This window comes from Cyprinodon tularosa, unplaced genomic scaffold, assembly GCF_016077235.1.
Source record: "Cyprinodon tularosa strain WSP-4 unplaced genomic scaffold, ASM1607723v1 ctg45, whole genome shotgun sequence".
Taxonomy (NCBI): domain Eukaryota; kingdom Metazoa; phylum Chordata; class Actinopteri; order Cyprinodontiformes; family Cyprinodontidae; genus Cyprinodon; species Cyprinodon tularosa.
The window spans coordinates 1,248,420-1,275,824 of record NW_024039174.1 but is presented as its reverse complement, the minus strand read 5'-3'; the positions used below and the strand labels follow the sequence as shown (position 1 = coordinate 1,275,824).

At 36.7% G+C, this 27,405-nt stretch overlaps 1 protein-coding gene across 5 annotated transcripts in view; it reads right to left on the bottom strand.

The window, feature by feature from the left end:
• carmil3 (capping protein regulator and myosin 1 linker 3) overlaps positions 1-27,405 on the bottom strand; it is a 146,095-nt gene that overhangs the window by 86,574 nt on the left and 32,116 nt on the right. For all 5 annotated transcript variants that reach the window (XM_038300486.1, XM_038300490.1, XM_038300491.1 and 2 more), the window contains exons 6-8: positions 22,943-23,037; positions 22,455-22,525; positions 18,489-18,562 (exon numbers count right to left, since the gene is read on the bottom strand). In XM_038300486.1, coding sequence (XP_038156414.1) covers positions 18,489-18,562; positions 22,455-22,525; positions 22,943-23,037 — 240 coding nt within the window. The remainder of the gene's footprint in view (positions 1-18,488; positions 18,563-22,454; positions 22,526-22,942; positions 23,038-27,405) is intronic.

Sequence of the window (27,405 nt, the reverse complement as noted above, 5' to 3'; positions counted from 1 at the left end):
CCAAACACGTCAAGATCCATCATCAATAGTGAATCGTACTGACAGCAGATGTCACTAGGTTAGTAACTGACCTCTGTCCTACTCAGCCACAGGGTGTGACAGCTATGTCAAACTCTACTGTACATGCTGAAAGCACATACTCACTAATTGTTTTCTAAAAATTAATAAAATCTTGCAAAACCATCTCAGAGAGGAAAATCCTGGTTTTGCAACGACCCTGGATGATCCCATCTAGAGTGGACAGAGATTCATAAGTGCATTAGACAGTGGATAGCCTATAAAAGCACAGAAAAAAAGGCAGTGGTTGGAAATGATGGATGAAATGCTCCCAAGCAACAAATAAAAGCATCTTCTGCAGCCTACAGAGTGGCTTTAGCTGTTATAATAACTTTAGACAGCAATGCTCAGCAGTTAGAGTTGAAGATACAGCTTAGGAATATATTTGCCTAAGCATGTTAAATTACAAAGTCATATAAAAACACTGACAATTCTACTTTCAACCAAAAACCTATTGGGTTTACAAAGGACAGAATAAAAACAAAGAGTAGGAAAGTCATATAGACTAGTTAACAATAAAAGAAAAAGATTCAGCAAATTAAGCATCTCAAAGTTTATCCCAAAGCCTCCAGTGTTTGATCTTTGCGAAAATAAAACAGGAAGAGAATTTGTTTGGTTCTGTCAAATGTGTTTGTTGATTCTTTTCTAATTCAATGTTTATGGTAATTTCATACCCTTAGTAATTCAAGTTACATCTACAGGACATAAACTTTCAAGTTAACATATTTATCCTGTTGTGTGGATGTAATGTTACATTAAGCAAATGGTAGAACTGTCATATAGTATTAGAAATGGGCAGCCTGCAAAGCTTGTAATACACATCCTTATACTCCCAAAAAAGTAAAAAGATGTCCTTATATTTTTAAATGGACTGCATGCAAACCTTATATAATAACTAAACAGCTATTAATGACAAAATCTTATACCATATTTGCACATGGGGAGTTGCATATATATATATATATATATATATATATATATATATATATATATATATATATATATATAGTTATTATTTCAATTTACAGAGGTCCATTTGCATCTGCTAATTAGTCCCTAATTTTGCCATCATTTTAATACTTTAGTTTGCTTTCAGCCTAAGTTGATGAATACTGGCTCCTACCTGACTGTTTTTAAGCCTCCAAAGCCATGACTTTTTTTCATACTTGTTTTTATTCAATTTTCTATTTGAATATTTTTAACTCACAGCGCTGCCTCCTGGTGTCTGCACTCACAGGGGCTCTTAATAAGATGCAGACATACTTTTTAAATCTGACTTTTCCTATTTCTTTCCATCTTAGATATAGCAACACACAAGGCAAGATAAAAAATACTGCATCATCAGCTTAACATTACTATGACCAGCGCTGAGGTGACTTTGGAGATGAGATGCTTTAAACCTTGTCATTGAACCAACATTTATTTAAAACAAAAACTTGAGTTCCTTGTGCTCTTTCTGTATTTTATATAAAAAAAAAAATAATATTGAGGTAAATATCACAGTTTTGTATCTACTGAGCTACATTTTTAGTGAAAGGCAACAGGTTATACTAAAAACAGCTGATCTAATAACACATGGATATGCTTATAGCTTAGTAAAATCAACATAGAATTAACATCCATTAGTCCCTGTACACAAATGATACAAGAATGCTGATGTGCCAAGAGGTGATAAAAAGAATAATTCAATCAAAAAGGCACAACCATTTTCACAAACAAAAAGCACATATGAATGCAAACAAACATGAATTAGACCCCAAAATTCCCTGTTACAATCACTGTCTATTTGTTATTACCTGCTAAAGGACGGTGAGAAGTGGGAGCTGTGACTGACTCAATGTAGAAAAATAGGTCAAAATTAAACTGAGGAGATGGATAACAAGAGGAGATGGGGCGGGCAAAATAGTTGTCCCCTTTCAGTCAACAGCAGTGACTAAAGACAATGTTTGGATGGACGTCAGCCGGCAGAAAAAAAACATCTCCTTGTCACTCATGGCAACAGAATATGAGCTCTGACAGGAGGGTGAAAGATGGAATGAAAATGTGCAAAGACAAGAAAGGTTAGAGGAGAGTAATGCACCACAAAATACTCTGGGATGGATATAGATTCTCTGAAATATCTTCTTATTTTAACTGGACGACTATCTCCTAAGAGTTTGCTTTTTGCGATTTAGGGAAGCAGGGATTAGCTGAAGGATAAATTCACAGAAAATATTTTTTTTTTCATACAAAAAATTCAAGATGGGCTTAATGAAAGTTTGTTCTTCATCAGTGTCATAGATAATCAGGAGAGAAGATGGAATGGGAGTTTGGATTTGAGCCGCTGATGGATCTCTAATTGTGCGTTCACACCAAAAGTGATTCCATTGATTTTGTTGCCATATTCAGGTCCTGCACTCACTTGATGTATCGCTAGAAATTTAAATGGCGGGCTACAAGCTCCACTCCTGTTGCTTGACCGCACCATGGACTTGTGGTGGGCCTGGATTTACAAAATCACAGCAGAGATCAGTGCAGTACACCTGGCAAAGAGTATGCCAGTGTGGGCGGAGGCAGTGGGTGACTGGGAACAGCTCTGGAGCTAAGGATGAGGATAAAATAAGGCTAAATTAAAATGGCTCTTTTAAAAGCTACCAACAATCCTCCAAACAGCTTTTGTTTTACTTCATTCTATGTCAAAAGTAAATTTTCTCTCTCCCATTTGATCTGACAGCTTTGTCTCTGTTACTCTCCCTTACCCTATGTCACAGGCACATCCTGTCTCTGACTGTCATAAGGTGGCTTGACTGAAAAAAATCAGATTTTTTTTTAACTCCTGCAAGTGTCACTGCTCATCCCACGACTTACAAATTGAAGTTATGCTCCATTTTTTCAGCAGGGGTTCAGCTAATTTCCAAAGAAGAGTGGCCATTTTCTCCTCCTCTAGAAGTTCAAAGCTGAAAAACACATTCTCCAGACCTAGAGATGCATGCCACATATACAGTAGATGTAGGAACCAGCGGGGGACATGGCCCCCCAAGGTTGGTGACAGGTGCATTTGTCCTGCCACCAAAAAATATACCCAGGTTAGAAAAAAATTTGATTCTGACATTTTTACTTTACACAATTTATTCTGAAAACGCATTACAGCTTAATGTCACTGGCCCGGCCCCTCCTGCAGCTCTGAGTGTTTACGAAGCAGGACAGGAACAAGGCTGCTCTTCCTGCCCTGCTTCTGATTTAGAGACATTTAAATTAGGGAAACAGTCTGTATAGTTTTAATAAAAGTGGCCTATTAGTAATGTCTTGTTGTTAGTTTACATTTAATTAATGTAGTAATTAGAAAACCATATTATTTAGGCTCACCCCTACATTATTGAGCTTCTATCTTCACCAATGTTCCCAAGCCATGTCAGTGATCCAATTTTTTTTTGCTTCGCATTTTGATAAAATGCTGCGACCAAAGAAAAGACTATATATAATGTGTAATTATCTCTCATCAATGGTAATACATTGGTAGTGAGGTAACTAAAGCTGTAAAAGATGGAGAGACTGAGGAAGCTGGAGTGAGGCCTTAAATCATTACTGATCAAAGATATCATTAGTTTTAGCTTTAGAGTGTGAGGCAAGGTTCAAAAATAGTTCATAGAATAAATCCAGAAATGGAAACTTTCTGGAACAGAGGACTGATCTCAGGTTGCTTTTTTAGGATATGTATATATATATATATATATATATATATATATATATATATATATATATATATATATATATATATATATATATATATATATATATATATATTTTTTTTTTTTTTTTTTTGTCATTATGCAGCACTATAAAAAAAAATCCTGATATGTTTGTAAAATGGGCCATCTTACTGTAATTCTCAGGAACTGCACCTTATAAATCCATGCTGGAGTTATTTTGTATGTATGAGAGCAGAAATGCAGCACAAACACAGAAAAGCGAGAGGATGGTACAGGGCTGGAGGTGAGGTCTTAAAATAAATCACTGAACACTTTCAATGTCAGAGTTAGGTTATGCTGTTAGCAGATATGATGGTGTATGACCCTAAAAACATTTACAGATAAATAGTAAAGAGTCTTAATACTGTATATAGGAAAAGTATCAACAGATGTACTTTTTTAAAATATTTAGATAATTAAATAATTTTAAAGTATATACCCATAATGTACAGTTTTAATGTCATGCAGGGACATAAAGGGTTTGAGACAGGGAGTCAAAGTGATGGAGAGACAGGAGCTGACCAATCGTAATACAGACTAACGCCTTAAAGGAAGCAGGGCTACAAGGTGCCAGTAAGGCACTATGCTGGTCTAATAGAAAAAGGAGGTGTGACTGTTTTTTTTTTTGTTTTTTTTTGTGCAAATTTACACAAATCTCCATATAGTTTTTTGCAAAAAACACAAAGCTTATTTATTAGACATCTCTTAGACAAGTTTATTGGCTAAAATGTTTTGTGTTGCAAATTTTTATTTTTACATGCAGTTTTTATTTTAGGTTTCCATAAGAAGCTAAACCATTCGAAGTACAAGTATATAAACTGCATTTAAAAAAAATTTATTTTCATTAAAAATGCAAATTTTTTTCCACATAACTAATGTGTTTATGTCAGTTTATTTTTACTGAAAGAACCCCTTCAAAGCCAGTCAATCTACATTATTGCATTTTTGAGCAATAGAACATATTAAAATATGTATGGTAGGGCTGAGCAATATGGCATAAAAATCTAATCTTTTATTTTCATGCCATGTTGTTTTTTTGTGTGTCCTGTTTTGCCAATATAGCTCTGTGAGTGTCCCAGAGCTAGATATTAGCCCAACAGATTTGACTTTACAAGCAGACAATTATGACTGTTACCATAAGATTCTGCTCAATACTTGTATAAGAAGCATTACTGAAAATTATTTAGGGAGTAATACCGTATACAATGGACATGGAAATGGAAAGTGAGGTGAGAAAGAAAGAGTGGATGAGAACTAAGGGGAGAGAGAAAGAGATAGAGACAGAAAACACTGCATGGAAAATAAAACATGTTTTTGTCGTCATAGAAAAATAACATAACTTCCAGAAAGGGCAATAAAATTCAAGCTGCAAACAATGCTTGTAAAAGAAGCCTGTTTCAGAACAAAATGAAAATATATTATAAACTAAATGTTTGCAGCTGGTGGTACAAACAGAGAGTCAGTTTATCAGCTAGAGTATGACTGCACATATGGACAAAAAGTGACAAGCTGACATCAGTCTGAGTTACGGAAGCCCAAGTAATGCATAGGCGGATCAGAAACAAACTCAAGAGAATAGATTTCAGTTGCTGTTTGTGATATAACACATTTCAAAAAGAATTTAATGAAAACTTTGCTTTTATGATAAAAAATAATAATAATGTTTTATTGCAGAAGCGTTTTATGTGTTTGAAGTGTTGCTGTGAAAAAAAACAAATAGGCCTCAGTGGATGTTTCAGAACAAAATGTTTAAAAATTCTATGAGGAAGTTTGAATCTGTCAAATGCATTTCAGTTGTCAAATCATTTCAAGATAAGTACGATTCATGACAAATAAACATTCTCTCCAAGATCTGAGTTAAGGCAGACTTAAAAAGATATACGGGTAGTGAGCGTATGGCATCTTGCAGCTTTTTGAGCCCTTGATTCAGCCTCTGACAAGCATATCATTCCCCTTCTGTGTTCTGAGATTACCAAACATCTGTACAAACTCAAAAGAGAGCACCAGACAGAAAGGGAGCCAAAGACTGAACAAAAGACTGATGGTCTATATTTTACCCAGAGAGGGATTAGATTAAAAATACTCTTCTGTCATGTGAAGTGGCAGCTGATGAGATGTTGTGTACCACCTGGGAAATACTTGAGATCCTATGCCATGATGCATAAGGAAAAAATGTGAAGTTTTGCAAAACAAAAGTTCAGTCAAGGAGTATTGGTGCTAAATTTCTTTTTAAATCTTTAAGGTCTGCACCCTTATGCAAAAGATTTCATATAAAACAATAACTGAAATCTAGCACTGATGCAGCTACACTTCAAATCCTTGGGGATTTTCAGCCCTACTGTACTGTAACTTGCTTTGTCATCCAGGAAATTGCAAGTTGCATGTATGTGGACCACATCTTTCTATGGTACACAGAAAAATCTTTATCAGCTGACATGCCATAATACTTACCCACAACTACCTTCTTGCCTAATGACTAAGAGAAGTGGCATATTAGCATTTTTTAATAAGAATTAATTAACAAACAATAAAACAAGTGTAAAAGAGAATGGAAGGTAAGGTAATGGAAGGTAAGTTGAGAATATTTTTTGTTAATATTTAAATATATAACTAAAATCGGAAGTCACGTGGGATCGCCGAGCAGGATGGCTGCTCACTAAACCTGTCCGTAAGCCACACCGGAAAAATGTAACTTATCCGTCTATATCTCTCTTATAATTTTGCTTTTTGGAAATCGTCAACAACCAGCCATCATTTTTATTTAATTTTCACCGGGAAATATAGCCTAGCACAATGTCATCCTCGAAATGTTCCAAGGGAACAGGCACGCGTGGGAAGCCTGCCGTGGACAGTGACGTTAGCAGTCCACAGAATACGAGCATGGATAAGCTTCTGGCTGAAGTGACTAAAATGGGTACCACGCTCAAAACAGTGGCTACTGATGTGTCAACTATCAAAGAAACGACAACGGAATTGAAAAACGCTGTTAGCGCCATGCAAGTAAGACTGACTGAGGCAGAAACCAGAATATCCGACGCCGAGGACACCGTACAGCAATTGGCCCGCGACCGCGAACTACACAGTCAGCGAATTGATACGTTGTGGAGCCGCATAGAAGATTTAGAGAACAGAAGCCGCCGTAATAATATTAGGATGTTGGGCTTGAGAGAGGGCAGCGAAGGGGGCGACATAAAGACATGCATTGAAAAGATCCTAACTGAGGGCCTAAAGATTGTCATTGATGGTGAATTTGAAGTGGAGAGGGCGCATCGCTCTCCGGCTGCACGCCGAGATGAAGACCAACCCCCGAGAGTGATCATGATCCGATTTTTGCGCAGCTCTGGAAGAGATAAAGTTCTCAAAGCGGCGAGGGAGAAGAACGGAGCAACTTGGAATGGGTGCAGACTTTCGTTTTTCCCTGACATGTCGAAAAGTCTGGCTGAGAAAAGAAAAGCCTTCACGCCGGCCAAACGACTGCTGCACGCAAAGAAGGTGAAATTCACACTCGCTTTCCCGGCGATACTGAAGTTTTCCTGGAAGGGGCGGAAACTAAACTTTCAAGATGCTACGGAGGCGGAGAAGTTCATCCAGCAACGTGTTACGGGGACGGAATTCGAGGAGGGAGATGATGACGGTGAACAGTAATGCAGCGATGGTTATTCGACTGCTACTGAGAGACTTTGAAAAAGGTATGGTGTGGCCGGAGGGTGGGTGTGGCTATCTTAAGCTGGGACACTAGTCGGACGTTCCACAGACCAAATAAGGAGTTGTTGTTTTTTTTGTTTTTTTTCTTTTGTTTTTTTAAATTCATTTTTAGGGAAGAGTCTCCATTTTCTATGAGTCTCTAGGGGTGGGAATATGTTTTCACCTGTTTTTGAGGGGTGGGTGGTGTTGACCAGTTTGGTCGTATTTGTTCATTTAAAAGTTAAGGACACTTTGAAATTACTCAACGAATGTACAACAGCTTTGAACATGGAACAAGTTTATGAGGGTCAGACATGTTACAACTATTTCTGTATGCCCAATATTTGCTTTTTTATTTCTATTATATCCTGAATGGCAAATAATTCTTTTGTTAAGGTTGTATCCTGGAACATTAATGGATGTGGAAACCCAGTAAAACGGAAAAAGGTACTTTCATATTTCAAACTGCAACAAACAGATATAGCATTTATTCAAGAAACTCACTTAAAAGATGATGAGGCCAGAAAGTTTAAAAGAGATTGGGTGGGGCAAGTTTTCTTTAGCTCCTTTTCTACCAAGAAAAATGGTGTTCTTATTCTGGTACACAAAAGGCTAAATTTCTCACTAGTCAGGGAATATGCAGATAGTAACGGTAGAATTATTTGTATTGACACTATCATAAATGGCATGAAAGTAACACTTTGTAATATTTATGCCCCCAACAAAGAAGAGCCAGCTTTTTTTCATGAGGTTAATAACATTTTGGGGAACGCACACGGACAGGTGGTGTTGGCTGGAGACTTTAACCAGGTTCTGGACGGTGCTTTAGATAAGAGTAGATTTTCAGGAACGGCTCTGCCTAAGGATAGAGCAGCTATCAAGATGTTAATGAAAGATAATGGTTTAATTGATATATGGCGTATGGTTAATCCAAGTAAGAGGGAATATTCGTTCTACTCCCATTGCCACAAATCCTACTCGCGTATAGATTTTATATTGATGTCTAATGGGCTAATCAATGATGTCATCGACTGCAAAATTAATGCCATTTCTTAATCGGATCATGCTCCCGTTGAACTCTGTGTTAAAATACATCCAGACAAACTCAAACGAGGTAGATGGAGGATGAATACCTCCATCCTTCAAAATGACATTTTTCAGAAGGAACTGGCAATAGATTTGTCATCATTTTTTGAGATAAACATGGGTAGTACGGACAGTGTGGCTATGGTGTGGGAGGCGTCAAAGGCATACATTAGAGGCAAAATTATAGCGCATACCTCTAGAATAAAAAAAGAACACACCAATACAATTAAAAAATTGGAGGCAGAATTAATCATAATGGAAAGAAAACTGGCAGAACAATATTCTGATAGGCTGTTAAATGATATTTGTAAATGTAAATCTCAAATACAGGAAATATTCAATAGAAAGGCAGAATATGCTCTGTTTAGACTAAAAACAACATTCTATGAGGCGGGAGAGAAGACAGGGAAGCTCCTGGCGAGACAGTTAAAAGAGGTCAATTCTGCGCATGCAATTCCTGCCATACGGAAAGATGGGGCACTAGTAACTTCTCCCGCAGAAATTAATGAGGTCTTTAAAACTTTTTATGAGAAGCTGTATTGTTCAGAAGGAGAGCCAAGTAATCTATCACTACAGAACTTTTTCCACAAAATAACTCTCCCAAGGTTGTCAGCCGAACAGGCATGTAATCTGGATAAACCAGTGTCCCAGGAAGAGGTGAAGAAGGCCATCCAATCTATGAAAATAGGGAAGTCACCTGGAACCGACGGATTCCCTGTGGAATATTATAAGCAGTACATGGATATCCTCACACCAGTCTTGACCAAAGTGTATGACGAGGCCTTGCATACTGGTTCCCTCCCACCATCTCTGAATGAAGCACTTATTTCTCTAATTCCAAAGAAAGACAGAGATCATACAGACCCTGCCAATTTCAGACCTATTAGTCTAATTAATGTTGATAGCAAAATACTTGCCAAGGTGCTTGCCCTGAGACTAGAAACAGTATTGCCAGACCTAATACATCATGACCAGGTGGGTTTCTTACAAGGTAGATCTTCTACTGACAACATAAGAAGACTGATGCACCTCATGTGGTTGAACTCCTCCAGCACTGCGCCAGTGGCAGCCATGTCATTAGATGCGGAAAAGGCGTATGACAGGGTATCGCTGGAGTTCCTTTATTCAGCCCTGTCAGAGTTTGGGTTTGGATCTGGTTTCATGAAATGGGTTAAAGTATTGTACAGCGATCCAAAAGCGGCGGTTATGACTAATGGCGTGACCTCACCATTTTTTAAACTCTCCAGAGGAACACGTCAGGGGTGTCCTCTTTCACCACTGTTGTTTACAATTTTCTTGGAACCTCTGGCAATAGCCATTAGAGCAAACCCCGCCATTAAAGGAGTACATGGAGGTGGAAGTGAGCATAAATTAATGTTATATGCTGATGACATTCTATTTCTGACTTGTGACCCGCAAAACTCTCTACCTGCCCTAATGCAAACTATCAGTGACTATTCCCAGATCTCAGGTTACAAAATCAATTGGACCAAGTCCGAAGCAATGCCAATATCCAAACATTGTCACCCACAAATAATTGCACAGTACAATTTTAGATGGATTCCAAAAGGCATGGTATACCTGGGCATTAGGTTGTGCCCAGACCTTGGTGAGATTGTTGCGTTGAACTATGATAAGCTACTTCAAAAAATCAAGACAAACATAGGTAAATGGGGAAAGCTAAACCTTACCCTATGTGGTAAAATAAATGTTGTTAAAATGGTGATTGCCCCCCAGTTCAACTACATATCCATGATGCTCCCTCTTAGTATACCTGAAAATATATTTAAACAATATGACGGTCTCATTAAGGAATTTCTTTGGGCGGGGAGAAAGCCCAGGTTTAAACTGGATAAGCTCTATGCACCCAAGGATAAAGGAGAGCTGAGTTTACCTAATGTTAGATTGTACAACTTGTCTTTTGAAATGTCCAAGATAGCTAAACACTGGAGTGGAGATGCGTCCGAATTAAATTGGGTCAATATAGAACAGACTCTTGCCAAACCATTTCACCACAAACAGTTGTTATCCCAACAGGTAACTGGCTTAGTGGAGGACAAAAATCCAGTTGTCCAACACTCTAAGGAAGTGTGGGCAAAGATCCACAAGCTACACAAACTCTCACATTACAAACAGCAGTATTCCTCTCTGTGGCTCAATCCCGAAATTAAAATAGGTAAACGCAGTGTGTTTTGGAGAAAGTGGGTAGAAAATGGAATCCACACTATTGGTGAACTTTTCAGTGAAGGTATTATTAAATCATTTGCTCAACTTGTACAGGAGTATAATCTGCAAGAAAAGGGTGACTTCTGGAAGTACTTGCAGATTAGACACTGCATATTGAAAATAAATCTAACAACAAAAGAAGACAATGTAATTTTGCAGCTTCTGCAATTGCCATTTAAGCATGGGGCTTCTGTGTTTTACAATAAAACAGTTTGTTTAACCAGTAGCTCATGTGAAAACTTAAGGTTGATCTGGCAAAGAGACCTTGAATGCAATATAGACAAGGACACATGGGAACAAATATTGGCCGATAATGGTAAATATATCAAAGAAGTACGGTCTAAATTTATTCAATATAAAATTCTACATAGGTTCTATTGGACCCCATGCAGACTTTTTACAATAGGATTAATAACAAGTAATATATGCTGGAAGTGTAAAAAAGAAACAGGAACTTTTCTACATCTTATATGGGAATGTACCTTGGTTAAACCATTCTGGAACAAGATAATTAAATTCCTAGGGACATGGATGGATATGACCCTCCCACTGTGTCCGCGTCTATGTCTTCTTGGAGACAAATCAGCAATACCACAGCTCACAAAAGGGGTACACTCAGTGTTGATGGTTGGGCTAGCTTCAGCTGCAAGAGTTATACTGAGACACTGGAAGGCATCTGAACACCCCACATTCCAGGAATGGAAAGTGTTAATGACTGAAACGGTATCATATGAGGTTATGCTAACTAGACTGAGAAGCAAAGGACAGGTGGGGTTAAATAATTGGTATTTCTTTCAAGTCTACCTGACTTCTCAGTAGCGACCCTTTTTTATTTTATCTTTTTCACCTATTTATTCTTTAGTTATTTTATTTTTTATTTTTTTTCCCCTTCATCATCCAGGAACACCGTCTATTTCTGCTTTTATCCTTATAGTTATGTTAATTGTCTGACCATGTGTTATAAGCTGTTACTTTTTGTATACTATGCCATGCAAGCTTTGTATCGTACTTGTTTGATTGTTTAAAGGAAAATAAAAAACTTTAATAACAAAAAAAATATATATATAACTAAAATCTTATACCAAGGGATATCAGAAATAATCCAGGCATTCCATATTTCTGCCAAAATCTGCTTCACTAAAGGAAAAAAATAAAATTTTGAGGTAATCAAAAGATATGAGAAAATCTCTGATCATTTACGACTGTGACCGTTGATCAATTCTACATTGAACCATTCGGATTAATCTCCTGGTTGAAAATCTTGGGCTGAATATGGACTACATTTTTTATTCTTAACCTTGCATAATGTTAGGTCTGTTACAATAAACAGAAAACAATTAATCACACAATTACATTTTTTGCATGATAAATTAAAATGAACTCAATAATTCCTGTTTGCACACTTACTGGTTTCCTTTCATTTCTCAAAAGACGGAATGACAAAATGTTCCACTTAATTGCATCGGTCTCCACTCAACCCTTCCTTCTAGTTTCATTGGCGTAGGGAGTAATTAACTCATGCATGACATATTTGCCTGACACATCATGTTACATGAGAGCCCTGTGAGGAGTAGCAAATCAGTGACTAGGTAATCTTGATCAAGACAAGAGATGCAATTGGTTTGGGCGCCACACGCTACAGCAGCAGTGTGGGAGCAGTTTGGATTTCAGCCAAATGTGTGTGATGAACCCTCAAAAAAACTGTCACATTTGATGCCAAAACTTTTCACCTCCAGTGTTATTGTCTGTAAAAACATACTTATTAAAAACTGTTTGAATGGTTTGATGTTAACCAGTTTCTTTTTGAGTGTATTTGGTTGATTTATTTATTGTTGTTTGTCAAAATTGTCTGAAATAATAAATTTTTCAAAAAATTTCCTTTTCATTTTCATCACAAATTGCCACAGCTGTACAACAGCTCAAAAATAAAGAGATTCAAGATTGTTGGGGTTGTGTTTTGCTTCTATTTCCATTTCATATTTAAGCTAATTTAGTTCAGTTGTTATGCAGTGCATTTTTGTTGTTAAAAAGACTTAAAATGCATTTAATAGTTCTTTTTCTAAATTTAATTGATCTTTGAGAGACTGTACTTATATTATTTTGCTATGGTCATAGTTTACCATTAACAGGTAAACTATGTGAATCGAGTTATTTTCAGTTACATCAAACCTATTATCCTAATATCTCTTCAAAAACTACAGACGTTTTTCAAGGTACAATTATAAGGCTTGAGTCAACAATCAATATTAGCCACCAAAACTGAATTTAATGTCAGGTCTGTGGGGATTAGGTCAGAAATTAATGTTAAAACTAAGGCTGGACGATATGGCCAAAAGTTATATCACAAACGCTATTATTCTGATATCTATAAAACATTATAAAATCCTCAGAAAGATTTTAAATAAAGCACCATATTTCTTGGTTTTGTTGTGGTTTAGAGCAGCGGTCCCCAACCACAGGGCTGCGGACCGGTACCGGTCCATGGGTCATTTGGTACCGGGCCGCACAGAAAAAAGTATATATATCAGCGGCGTAGGAAGCGGGGGGGACGGGGGGGACATGTCCCCCCCAATATAAAAGCCAGGTGGATATGTCCCCCCCAAAAAATTGTACCGCAAAATATTAGATTTTGACATTTTTTAACTAGCGTGCTTTTATTTTGAAGGCGCAGCATAGCGTTACGTCACTGTACTCCCCCTCCCCTCTCTGAAATGCTGAGTGAGAGTGTTTGAGCACTCAGAGGGAGGGAAACAGGATACAGAAGTCAGAAACTTGTGAAAGAGGTAAAATGGTCTGTCGGGATGCTGCCTATTTAAAACGTCTTTGTTGTCAGTTCACTTTCATATATAGAAACTGAATCTTTTTGGTTTAGTCATCTTAGTCTTGTACGAAAGAGGATTAGGGCCACTGGGAAAAAAAAAGTTAACTGATTTTTAAATGTTTTTTTAGTTTAACATGGGTAAAAAAGTAAGAATTCTGACTTTTCTCAGAATTCTGACTTTAATCTCAGAATTCTGACTTTTTTCTTCTGACTTTTTTCTCAGAATTCTGACTTTAATCTCAGAATTCTGACTTTAATCTCAGAATTCTGACTTTTTTCCTCAAAATTCTGACTTTAATCTCAGAATTCTGACTTTAATCTCAGAATTCTGACTTTTTTCCTCAAAATTCTGACTTTAATCTCAGAATTCTGACTTTTTTCCTCAAAATTCTGACTTTAATCTCAGAATTCTGACTTTTTTCTCAGAAATCTGACAGATGATTAATATTTCTAATCAATTTACAGTGTTTCTTTTTTTTTTTTGGGGGGGGGGTACTATACAGATATATAAAAACAAGAAGGTCTAACTAAAAAAATAACCAGAATATAAGTTTAGAGTAAAGATTTACTACTTGTACACAAGCACACAATTTCAAATCTGCTGAGCTTGCTGTGCAAGAAAATGTAAAATATACGTATAAAGAAATATAACAGGAAGTACTGCTAAAACAAACTAAATGTTAAATAATGTAGATATTGGTTTAAAAAATTCTTCAGATTTGGAAATTTGGAAGGAATACATAATTTTGAAATTCATCAACAAATCTGGTAAAAAATAAATAAATAAAAAATAAAAGTTGCACTTTTTTTACTTGAGGAATTTGTTGAATAACTTCATAATTATGAGTTTAACTAGTTGGAGGTAATGCTACACTTCTCTGCTTCCTGTCCTGCTCATAAAAGGTAAACATTATAAACCCACCATTCATTTTCTACACTATTTGTAAAACACAACACAAATGTAATATAACAAAAGTATGTTTAAAAACAAACATGTTAGCATCAAGCCATAGCCATGTCTGTTTTAGAGACTAGAGACTAATTCTGTAATTTTTCACCAATATGTCACTGGCCATCTCAAACAGCTCACATCTTTATCAGTGAAGCTGAATGCTCCACATCTCTACCTTCATGGTGCCCATCTACATTAAGATCCAAAATTCTGAGATTAAAGTCAGAATTCTGAGAAAAAAGTCAGAATTCTGACTTTTTTCCTGTATTAAACTGAAATAAAATTTAAAAATCACTTAATTTTTTTCAGTGGCCCTAATCCTCTTCTGTAGTCTTGGGCTGATCACTCATCCAATATTTAACTGCTAACTTTCTCTAGATGTTTGCCATGCTAGCCAAAATGTTATTTTTTTTTATATATCTCATTTCAGTACAATGCCACCACCAACTAAAAGGCTTAAACAGCAGTAGGACTTACTCAGATTTTTAAAAAAGAGAAACGTCAGTGTGAGTAACAGTCACCTTACACAACTTGTGTTGAAATTAGCCCGGTCTGGGATTTTTTATTTTTTGTGTGGTTTTGATTCGCCGAAATGGACAGATGTTATACCTGCCGCGCTCCTGATCGTTAGTTAAAACCACAGGGAGAATTAATTTTAATTCTTAGCAGCGAACTGCTGCACAACCACTAATTAACCAACTAATTAACTTCTGCACCTTTATTTCCTCAAATAAACTGCTGGCTCCTCTTTTTAGACTATAAACAGATTAACACAACATTGACAACTCTGTAGTTTTCTCTGTTCTGTACTGCAAATTGGAATTAAAGACGCCATTTCTACCAAAGATCGGGACAGACTGGCGCACCAGCACCTCCTGACCCCACTAAGGGACAGGGTGTACAGAAAATGGAAGGATAGATGGATTTCTACCAAAGGTTGATAATGCGTTTTTGAACCAGATGCTTCAAAGCGCCCTGTCCATAATTCTTCACCACACTGTCAGCTCCCTCTGTCAGTCAACCTATATAAATTCATTTTTGACCATTATTGCAAGTTTGACAAAATAAAACATATCAAACTTTGCACTTCTGTGGCCTACTGAATTGTTTTTAATCCAACTGAAATATTTGATTTTCTAGTGCGTATGCGGACACTAAATATGCCAAGGGCTGAAGCCCTTGAAAGACATCTCCCTTTGCTTAATAAAAGACTCCAGTCATTTTGTTTGGTGATATGCTCACATCTTATGAACAAATGCATTATGTAAATGTTAAATGCATTATTTTTGCAAGACACATTTATAAAGGAATAAAGTAAAAGATTAAATAGCCTTTTTTTAAAGTAGCGTACTTAAGACATGTTTCTGTTGAATATTTACGAATCTCAGATTTCCGACATGTGTCCCCCCCAATTGTAAACATATTCCTACGCCCTTGATATATATATATATATATATATATATATATATATATATATATATATATAACTTATCGTCTGAGTGATGTTTTATTTTGAAAAATATAAAAAAAAAATATAAAAAATTGTGGTATTCTCTCCCAATTACATCAGTCGGTGCATTTGTGTCTCTTGACACAGGTTAATTCAGTTCAAGACTCATCCTATCTATAACATCCTATCTTTGTGAAGCGGGATTTTCTGCAGTTACAGCGACCAAAACAAAACTACGGAGCAAACTGAACATCAGGAGCACACTTCATGTGTTATTGTCCCCGATTACGCCTAGATGGGACCGGCTAGTTGTTTTATTTTTATGCTGTTTGTATTTTATTTTATGCCCGTCGTATCATTTTACTTGATCGTATCCTCCCCCCCGCGGCCGGTCCGTGAAAATATTGTCTGACATATAGCGGTCCGTGGTGCAAAAGAGGTTGGGGATCGCTGGTTTAGAGGACCCAAATGCAGAGGAAGAGAGGCTGAGGTGATTTCTTGAAGTTTAATTAGTAAACACAAACAACTGAGGCAAAAATCCAATTCAAAATGTTAAACAGACCAGAACCATGGAGACATGTGGGGGAAACAATCACAAGGAGCCAGGGTAAGACGAGGTATGACAACAACAGTGACGAAGAGCCAGCAAAGAGTGACAGCAGAAGGGGAATATATATAGCTGACTGAACAAAGGCAGGGCTAACGAGCTGATAAGGAGCAGGTGTGAGTGGAGACAAAGAGGAAGCCAAGGGAAAAGGAACACACGCAAGAGGGCAACAGAGAACAACAAAGAAAAAACCTGAAAACTAAAATATATCTAGAAACACAAAGTAGAAAATAAACCAATGAAACGCACAGATCAAAGTTAAACAGAAAGTAAGACACCATAACAGAATCCTGTACAATCTTTTGTACATTTTTATGCAACGTCTATGTATCACCTAAAATATAGAATTTTTGAAAATACTGTTTAAAAAAAAAATCTTTGTTTTTGGAGTTGCAAGCTCAACAGATAAAACGCACGTTAAATCAGGTGATTATTTCTAGTATTCCTGTTCATGTCTTTGTGCGTCATTTATAGTTTCTCTGTTATCGCCTTCTTTATTTTTTACTGATTAACTTTCATATGTTTAATAGGAACAAACACACCTAGGCCTGAAAAACTGTTCACAAATTATAATAATAATTTTTCAAAACAACCTATGACTAGCTCTGAAAATACAGAAAAAAGGTCCCTAGTTAATTATTAAAATCTAACTTTTGATAAACCCTTATTGAGACTCTAGGCAGCACATTACAATAAGTTGTTATTTTGTTTTTATATCAGCCTATTAAGATTTCTCTCCCTCTCTCTCAGTTATACCCGCCGCTCTAGTCTTGACTCGCCATGTTCTGGTTTTTAATGAAACTCTTGTTTATTTCACACTTCTCCTCTTCAATAGAAACAACACAGATCCCAGCCCAAGCCTGTGCACTCCTTTTCTTTAAAGGCTGTGCTCAGTTCTTCTACTTTGACTGCAAATTTAAGCTGCATGAAAAGCTGTTGCTTTATGAACAACATGTTTTTTATATGGTCTACAAGCAACCATAACTTTTCATTCATTAGACACTAAAAGTCTAAGACATTTGCCAGATACAAGTTGTCCAGAGTGGAATGTTTAGTCACATTCTCATGGAGCGCATGTTATTACTAAAACTTACACCGCTGGACCTTAGCATCTAGGCACCACAGTATTACCGCTTTAGAGCTGACGCTCCCCGTCTGTTGTAAAAATCATCGCTCACTTAGCCAATGTGCAACTCTTTTTGTTTGGCTTGAATCTCCTATGTCCGTAACATCAGTCATTGAGAAATGCTATAAGCACTGTCTGCAGTGTACAGTATATTGAATTAATAGAAATGTGTTCATATGTCATATCACCACTACTGAATAGAATTACAAACCATATATATATTGATATTGATTTGTTATCCAGCCCTATTTAGAACTTTTTTTTAGATCTAATGTTAATAGCTTTTATAAATAAAAGCTCTTAAATTACTTGATGAATAAATGAAAATGTCTTTTGTGGGTGTTTATAAATATATATTGGAAATTTTTAAATTACACATGACGCCGATTGTTTAAAATCACTTCTACAATGTGTATGTCTGTGTACTGAAGTTCATGAAAAAGAAAGCCATCTAGAGGATTAATTTGCTATACAATTATGTTTGCAACCAAAACAATCGCAATATCGACAGAATAGACAAGTTACAGAAGTGTTCTTTATTTTTTATTTTCTCTAAATGGCCCTTGGTGGATCGTAAGCATCCTCAAATCACTATGGCCTTATTTTGAACGCAACATATGAAACTCACTGAACAATAGCAGTATAGTGCTGGAGTCAAAGCTTGCCTCAAATTAAAGATGTTCTTTGATTGGTGATGCTCTGTGAGCTCTAAATAGTGGGTCCTTTTAAAAGTTTTTAGAAAGTGTGTCACCTGCTGTCAAGATGGCTGAAGTCCATTAGGTTGAACTCCCGGTTGTCCTGAGAGTGGTAGATTGTGTCAACATCCTAAAATGACAAAGAGGAGAAACAAAGGGGAAATAGAGTCAAAATTTTAAAGAAATTGAGAGAAATACATATAAATCCAAACAAATTGTATATTTTTTCATCAAGGTGTTGAAGACTGTAGGCAGGAAGGATCTTGGTCTGTGTTGCACCAGATCTGGAGAAGCCTATTATTGAAGACACTGTTGTCAAAAAAATCTCCTGAAGAGGATGCTCACTATTGTCCATAATCTACCTCACTTTATGAAGAATTCTTCTTTGTGAAAAGATCTCAAGTGGATTTCCTAGAACAGAGACGAACTTCTCTATCAGCTTGTCGGGCTTTTTTAAGTCATTTGCTCTGATGTTGTTACCCCAGCAGATGATGGAGGAAGAGATCACACTCACCACTATTGACTTAAAGAAGATATCTTGTTGCCAACCAACGCAGAAGGACAAAAGCTTCTTTAAGAGTCTGGTCTATCCTTTCTTACAGATGGCTTCAAAGTTTTGTCTTCAGTCTAGTTTGTTTTCCAAGTGAACTCAAGGTAAAAAAAAAAATTTAAAAATTAAAAAAATGAACTTTTTTGATCTCACAATGGAGAAATTAACTCTCTGTACTTGCAACCTTTACAGAGCACAAGCGCACTGCTCTAACCACTAGTCCAAGACTCCCCCAAATGTATGTTCCTCCACCACCTCCAATTCTTATGCCATGATGTCAACAGAAGTCAACTTGTTCCTGTTTCTTATGAAATCTACAATCATTTGTTGACATTCAGGATGAGATAAAATACCTCAAAGCGGTTCATTAGCTCTCTGTAATCAGTACTCTGAGTCCTCTGTTCTCTGTATTCTGTTCTCCATCTCTAATGCACCAAATGACTGTACAGTCATCCGAGTATTTCTGCAGTTGACAGGACTCTGTCTGGTACTGGAAGTCAGACGTGTACAGACTAAAAATGAATGGTGAGAGTACTGTCCCCTGTGGTGCTACTGTGCTGCTTCAGTTCTGCACTGTAGAAATCAAAAAACATAATCTTCACAGCGATGTCTGCCTTCCCTAAAGGGCAGTGGGTTTGTTGAAGCAGGTGTATGATGGTATCTTTAACTCCAAGCAATAAGAAAGCAGCAGGGGGGTCCTGATATCTGCTTGTTTGTTTGATCAGGTACAAACCCCGAAAGACTCTCTGGGACCTTCATCATGTGGGATGTCAGGGTGACAGGCCTATAGTCACTGAGGACTATAGGCTGAGTCTTCTTTGGTACTGTAACAAGGCAGCAGGTCTTCCACATCACTGGAACTGTCTTCTGGTTCAGACTAAGGTTGAAGAGGTGCTGGAGAATTCCACAGAACTGCTCTGTACAGGCCTTAAGGATTCTGGGGCTGACGCTATCAGGACCTGGTGACTTATTACGATTCAGTCTCTCTAGTTGACAAAAAGGTGAAAGGTGGAGGGAACATCATCTACTGACTTGGCTGACAACAAACTTGTAGAAACAGGAGAGTCAATGGCAGATGAGGGCAGGATCTCCATGTGACTGTGGGCAAGTGAGAGGGATGCTGAGCTTGTTTCTGAATTAAAATTGTTGAAGAATGTATTCAGTTTAATTGCTCTGTCCAGACTTCCATCTGCTTAGCATCAATTTTTGTTAAAGCCTGTGATCTTCCTCATCGCTGACTACACATCTTTGGTACTGTTTTGCTGGAGCTTATTTTTCAGCCTCTTTCTGTATGCCTCCTTGATTTCTCTTATCTTGACCTTAAGTTGCTTCTGTACACTCATTAATTCCCTGTCTCCCTTCTTAAAGGCTGTTTTTTTCTTTTTAAGCAGTTGCTTCAGATCACTTGTGATCCATGGTTTATCCCACCAAGCAAAAATTGGTTGAAAACACATTTAAAAGACAACATGATTTATGTCCAAATTACGTCTACATTTGGTTGAAAAGTAAAAGGTGATCAGCTGTAATTTTCAAATCTTTTAAAACGCCTTTCAAAGTCTTTTATTGGACTAAAATGGGACAAAATCAGGACGACCAAACACATTCCATTTATCTGTTTTTGGACTAAATCAAGACTATGATAGAGAGCCCAGATTTAGCCTAAAAACCAATTCCTAAATGTTTGGGGGGATATTTGGGAAGCATTTCAATGTTCAAGTAGGGATGGTGTTATCTTTATAGGAATTTATTTAGTCAGTTATTGTATTGAAGACCTATCCATCTGACTGACACAGTGCATCTCAATCTGTAGCCTAAAAAAAAAACTTGCAGGGCTTCTTTAGCTTTCTGTGACCATCTTCTTCTGCTTTTTTCTAATGATGGTTTTCCATTACAAAGTCTCTTATACTCTGAGCAGAAAATACAACAAGATGAGGTCTTCCTTCAGAGATGTAGGAGTCAGCTGGCATTAGCTGACAAACTGTTGGAATGTTGGCAGTGTAGCTGAGAGTGAGGTGTGATTAAAATTAGCAGTTACTGCCACAAATGCATTTGGCTGTAATTTGTGGACCTTAGACACAACAGAACTGGTTACCTCACATGCAGTGTCGGCAACGGCAGAAGGTAGAATTTAAATGGTTACTAACAAAATACAGGATAACTGTGGGCAAATGATATGGTCGGAAATCAACTGCCAACAGTTTAATGTCTTTTAACATTAGCATGTGCTGGATGACAACATCTCAATTTCACAAGGACTGCCAACCCACCTTTTTTGTATTTTCCAGTCTTCTTTACATCTCTATCTGCTCTTTATGTCAATTAGCCTGGCAGAGAGACGCTGGAGTCCGAGACATGATCCTACAGCAACGTTTTAGTAAAACACATAATGCTGCATTGCCGATATTCTAGCTGGGTTCTTTCTATGGCTTGGAGTTCTTCTAACTTCCCTAAAGATCTCACATTGCCAATGATGAAGAATGAAATAGATGCCTTAAATTTCTTGCAGCCACCTTACACAGTGCAATTCTAGAAAGTTAAAATATTCAGTTTATCTTCATTGTTCTTTCTAGTCTCTCTGATCTTCCTCCTGACTGCCTAGACCAATTTATGGCAGAACAGACACAGCAACATCATATTCATTAAATCAGGTATTGGTATATATGGCTGGGTGTGTATTTCCTACATTGTGGAGACCATTTGCCACAAATCACTGCACACAGTGGGGACCAAGTGTTCTAGTGGGGACCAATGTCTGGTCTGAATGGAAACAAATTTTGTTTTAGGGTTAGGTGTTCGGTTTATGACTAAAGTTTGAATTGAATTTAGGTTAGGATTAGGATTAGGTATTAATCCACAGTGATCAGGTTTTAGGGTATTGGGTCACGGTTAGGCTGTAGAACTTACCTACAAATGAATGGAAGTCAATAAAAAGTATCCACCGGAATGGTGAAACCAGACACGTGTGTGTATCTGTTTTCCGGAAAATGTAATCAGCACCCCCATCATCAATTGAGCGAAGTAGGGAAGTTGTGAAACATTTCTTGCTCCCACCTTGCTTCTGACATGATCTTTGGTTCAGGAGTAAATTCTCACAAAGAACAAAGGTCTCTGTGTGTGTTGGCTCTTGAAGTCCTGACCCCTGCAGTCAACAATTTGTGAATATCCTGTATTTTGCATTTCTTTTCAATTATTTTCTTCTAGCCTTTCATTAAGATTTTTGGATTCATCGGTCTGTGAAATCGATAGTGTTATGTAATCAGATTTTCTGATAAACAAACGTCACTAACAATGTATGACTTTTTTTTAACAAACCTATGAGTTTTAGTATTTCTCTGATTAAACAATTACTACGATAATTTCACTTTTAAATCATATTTACTGACATGCACTGGTGTGTATCAGATTAATTTCAATCGTCCAAAGAAATGAATAATAATTGGAACCCAAAGGAAAATTCATATGGTATTCTCACCCATTGCACTTCTTCTTTGCAGCCAATTCCATTGTAGTCACATAGAGCAGCATATGTCTCAGAAAAACCACCTGAAATGATGAGGAGATACATCCATGTCAATTTAGAAAAGAAACAACTTGAAGTTAAAGCAAAGCAGCTGAAGCACAATAAAAGGTGTGGAGATATATGAAGCTTAGAAGGAGAAAAAAAGGTGTAGGCCAAGGATGAAAGTGGATGTCAGTATATTTAGGCTCCACTGAGGTGAGATGAAAGCCTAGAAAAATATCTTCAAAGGGCTATTCGTGTAGATTAAGAGGATTACAAGCAAAAAAAAAAAAAAAGGCAACAAGAGTAACTTTGGGTCTCTGACCCACTTAGGGACAACTCACAAAAAAAATCCTTTTTTTATACTGTGAAAAAGCGTCACAGAGGAGAAATGGACTCTCAAGTGCTGTCATTATTGATGTCTAACTGTTCGCATATGTGTTAGAGAAGGACAGACTAACCACAGGTTTTAGGAGGCTCTAAAGATGATTCCGAGCTGGGTGAAAACTTATGGCTGCCATCAGGGAGGTCTCCCTCTGCTCGACAAATAGGAGGACTGAAAAAAAAAAGAAGTAGAAATTGATCAGCTGAAAGCAAATTAAAAGACAGATCCTGTTGAGCTAAGCTGTAACTTAATGTGTAATTCCCACGGTGACAAACCAAACAGGCAAACATTAAGTAGGTGTTTTGATCCTGATCATTTCAACAGCAGAGAAGATCAGTTTTTAATCTTTCTGTTAAAAACTTTAAAAGGTAAATATTTGACATAAAAGGTTGGTGTGTCCAACCTTTTGACCGGTATAAAGTGTCATTACATGGTTTGGCTTTTGTAAACCTTGAATGTGTTGGATGTTTTATTAAATCACATTTAAACACCAAACAAAGATAAGTCAAATTTCATTTCATAAAGTAAATAAAGCAATCTAATCTGACCTGGCCCCATTTCAAAATATATTTGCTGTGTGAGAATGTAGTCTTCTGTCTTTGTAGAGCTCTTTTTTCTTAATTAAATTGGAAATATTTTAAGCAGGAATAACTAATTGAAATTTAAGTTTGTTTTTTCATCAAGGCTAGAAAGTTATGTTAGAAAGCTGAATGAATAGTTTTACTGATATAGGAAGTTGTCCAACTCAGCAGTGCTGCCACAAACTATCACCACCAATACAGTAACTTGTTTGGCTGCTGTCTAATGTTCTTTAGGGATGTTTTCTGGCAAATGTGCAATAGACTTTAGTGGCTTTATTTATTTTTTTATTCTTTGAGGGTTACATTGGAATGTTGCTTGGTTTTTTGCTGAATCTTTTATCAAGCTTTTTTGAGTCTTTTATCAACCCATGAACCTTGAAAATGAAGAAAGTAAATTCTCCAGTGCTTTAATTGTTGTTAACCTCCTGGATTTGTTAAAATTATGCTCTTAGAGTGTTATGTTACACCACACCAGAATCTTAAACTTTAGAAATCACTCTATTACAGTTTTCTGACTGACAGATATCACTGTAATGGGATGCTTAGTGTCGGTGCATGAGATGTTGAAAATCTTTTATACTACTTAATGCTTTCATGCAGTTTCAAAATCAGTAAGGAATAATTTAATGTTTATAGCATGGATATTACCAAAGTTAGCTAGCGTTCAAACAAGAGGTTTGATTTTAAATATTGTTGAGTATATAATGCAAAGCGTACAAGTCAAGTGATACAATAACTTAATATGCAAGATGGTTTATGTCTGGCAGAAATCAATGTTGAGGAACATTTATACCCTAGCCCTAAAAAATTTGTCCCATAAATACTTTATTTTACATGTTAGCTAGAAATTCAATCATAAAAATATGTACAAATATAACATCAAATGAGTGAAATCTGTATATTTTTATGCAGAGCCATCCTGGTGATCAGCAAGCAAACATTTTGTGGCTCTATTGCATAAAAAACGTTTTCTTCTCAATAAAGACAAATTGATTCAGAAGAAACAACAAAGATAAACTTTAAATAATATACGGTTGCTGGATCAAATGCTAACAAATTGTAAAAAAAGAAAATGTGTGAAAGCTGAAGAAAACATTGGGGAAAACACACACAATAAAACTAGTGCCACGCTGTTAATGTTAATTAAAACCAAAACTTAGTTTATTAGCCAAAGGGAAATTTGCAGATTTATCTATCATTGATTCAATTAATCTTTGCATTATATAGGGTACAAAAAAAATCATACCCTGAAATACTCTTTGAAGTTCTAAAGACCCTTAGTTTTGGAAGAACCAGCCTTGATTCCATCCCTAATATACAAATATATATGCATGTTTGTGTAAGTCACGATTAAACCACTGAAACAAGATTCTATGATAATTCATCCAACAGTTCATGAAACATTTATCCAAAAACCTGCAGTGCTGCAAGCACATCATCATCGGGGGAAGCTGACAGAAATCATGCCCAAAGGGAGTGGGTAATGAAAGGCTCAAGGATTTAGTTGTAGGTTGCTCAAAATGAGCAGAATGTTCTGTAAATGATTCCCTTTCCTTTTAAAGCTGTGCTCAAAGGCTTGGCACCAGGCCGTTCTCCAGCTTCAGTCCAACCCACCGCATTTATTATCGGACTGGCTTCTGCTGTTAGTAATAATAATAATGTATTTCTCCTTAATGGCTGAGTTATATAAGCACACCAAGAGAGAAATTTAACTAAAATTGGCCTATATATAAACTATACAGCTACTGTAGGCTCCATAATATATTTAATACCATCACACTGTCCTAATTGCCTTGGGAAATTTGCAGCAGGCTTGTTTATTTCATTATGGTTTCTTTTGTCAGAGCTAAGATGTATTACACGGACCTGCAAAGGCAAACTTGTTATGAGATTGCTTTGGTCATATATAGATAAAAAGTAGAAAGCAGAATTCAGTCTACAAAATTTTGAGGTCTTGCATCATAAACCAAGCAAATAAAACACACATATGCTGTCTTCAAAGGAACGTAACTCTTTTTATAGTACAACAAAGTGTGACTGGATTCTGAAGCAAAACATTACACCCCATTTAGAATTAATACCTTTAACATCTTTTCACATTATGCCAAAACCTTTTGACTACAGTTTTGTATTGGGATGATTGCTTGTTTTTTTCAATAGAGCCACAGAATATGTAAAAAAATTAATGCTTTGAAAATTTAAAATCTAAAAAAAGTGTTTGTACCGTAATTATCCTGCTTTTGTCAGAACTTTATTGTGGAACATTTCTGTGAATTTAAAATGGACATTTGTAAAAATGAGGGGAAAAAACCAAACAATAAAAGATAATGTGTGCTGCTGTTGTTTCAGAGACATTAAAGATAATATTTTTTAAGTCACACAGAGGTCAACTATCCTCCCATTAAGCCCGGAACTGAATCAACATCTAGCCTACTTTTTTAACTGCTCCTTGATTTGTGCAGGTAAAATTATCATTTGTGGTGATTTGGTTCTTAAGATAGAATTATTTTTAATTACGGCCATACCAGCAGATGTTAGTCCCGTGCTCATTCCTGATATAAATTTGTTGCATAACATAACATGTCATTTCTGTCCTGGTACTGAATATAACAGTAGCATGTTTAACTTATTTAGTGGCTGAAATGATTGTTTAATATTTAGTAAATCATCAGCCTCCCAGACTTTCCGCTTTGGAACTGTAGTTACCCCTGGCAACCACATGTCATTTCCTGTCAAGACTTCGACTCAAACAGACTTTATAGACATTTTGTAAACACAGAGTGTATACAAAAAAAATTTTGTTCAGTACAGCTCTCAAGACATTTCAATTTTTAAACTGCAGCAGTGATTAAAAAAAATAAGCTGCAGTGATAAAATGTAAACATAAGACTGGTATATGATTTACAGATTCCAACATTCTGCGCTTTTTTTTTTTTTTTTTTTTTACGCCATTTTATGCAACATTCAGCAGTCTAATGGCAGTGGGGAAGAAGCTGTTCTGGATTCTGCTGGACCTGCATCGGAAGCTACGAAGTCTCTTCGACCTCTCTGGGAAGGTCAAGGGAGGGTCACGCTGTCAGCATTTCATGACAAAAGCATAGCTGAAACTTAACATTGTGGACTGCTGCTAAATAGTTATCTATGGACAACTGTTCAATGGCCTTGGAGAGACCATAATAATTTGGAAAAGCTCAAAAAGCACTTTAAAAAAAAAACAGTCCACTTTGGTTCATCCAGAGGCAGCTCTGATTCATTTGGATTCTGCCAGACTTCCTTTTAGATCTACACCAGCAGAAAGCACTGATGCTGGGCAGTGGCAGACCGGGGTCTGAGATGGAAGTAAGGGATGACGATGAACAATCTCTATAGGACTAAATTAAAACAGCTTTTTTTAAAGCCACCTAAAACTTCTCGAGAGCATTCCGTATTTCTACCTTTGTTAATATAATTTATCACCGTATTCCATTTTAAGTGAAGAAAGCTTCACCTACAACTAGTCCCTGATTGCTTGCTGTGTAGCGATATTACAGAAAAGTTCAGCTTATTTCAACTTCAGCGATAGCCACTCTGCTCTCTCAATGCAGTGCTGCTGTTTGACAACACCTTGGCCCTATCTAGTAGAATAAGGGCACCACATGGAATTCACCACTGGCCACTTCACTGCCCTTCCCTGCAGGGTTTGTATAGAAATTCTATTTGAATCCACCACACTCGCCGTGGCCACCGTGTCCGGTCTGAACGCACCATTAGTGTTATGTCACACAGCGTTTTGCATGTCTAAATTGAGTTAAATGTCACATTTATGCCCCACTGCATGTAAAGTTTCAACAAAACATGTCAAATCGTATAGTCATACCATCAAAAAAATGTAAAAGAAAATACAACAAAGGGTTAGGAATGTTCTAATGTGTGCATATAATGTTACCTGCTTCATTTTTCTGAGAGGATAACATCGTCA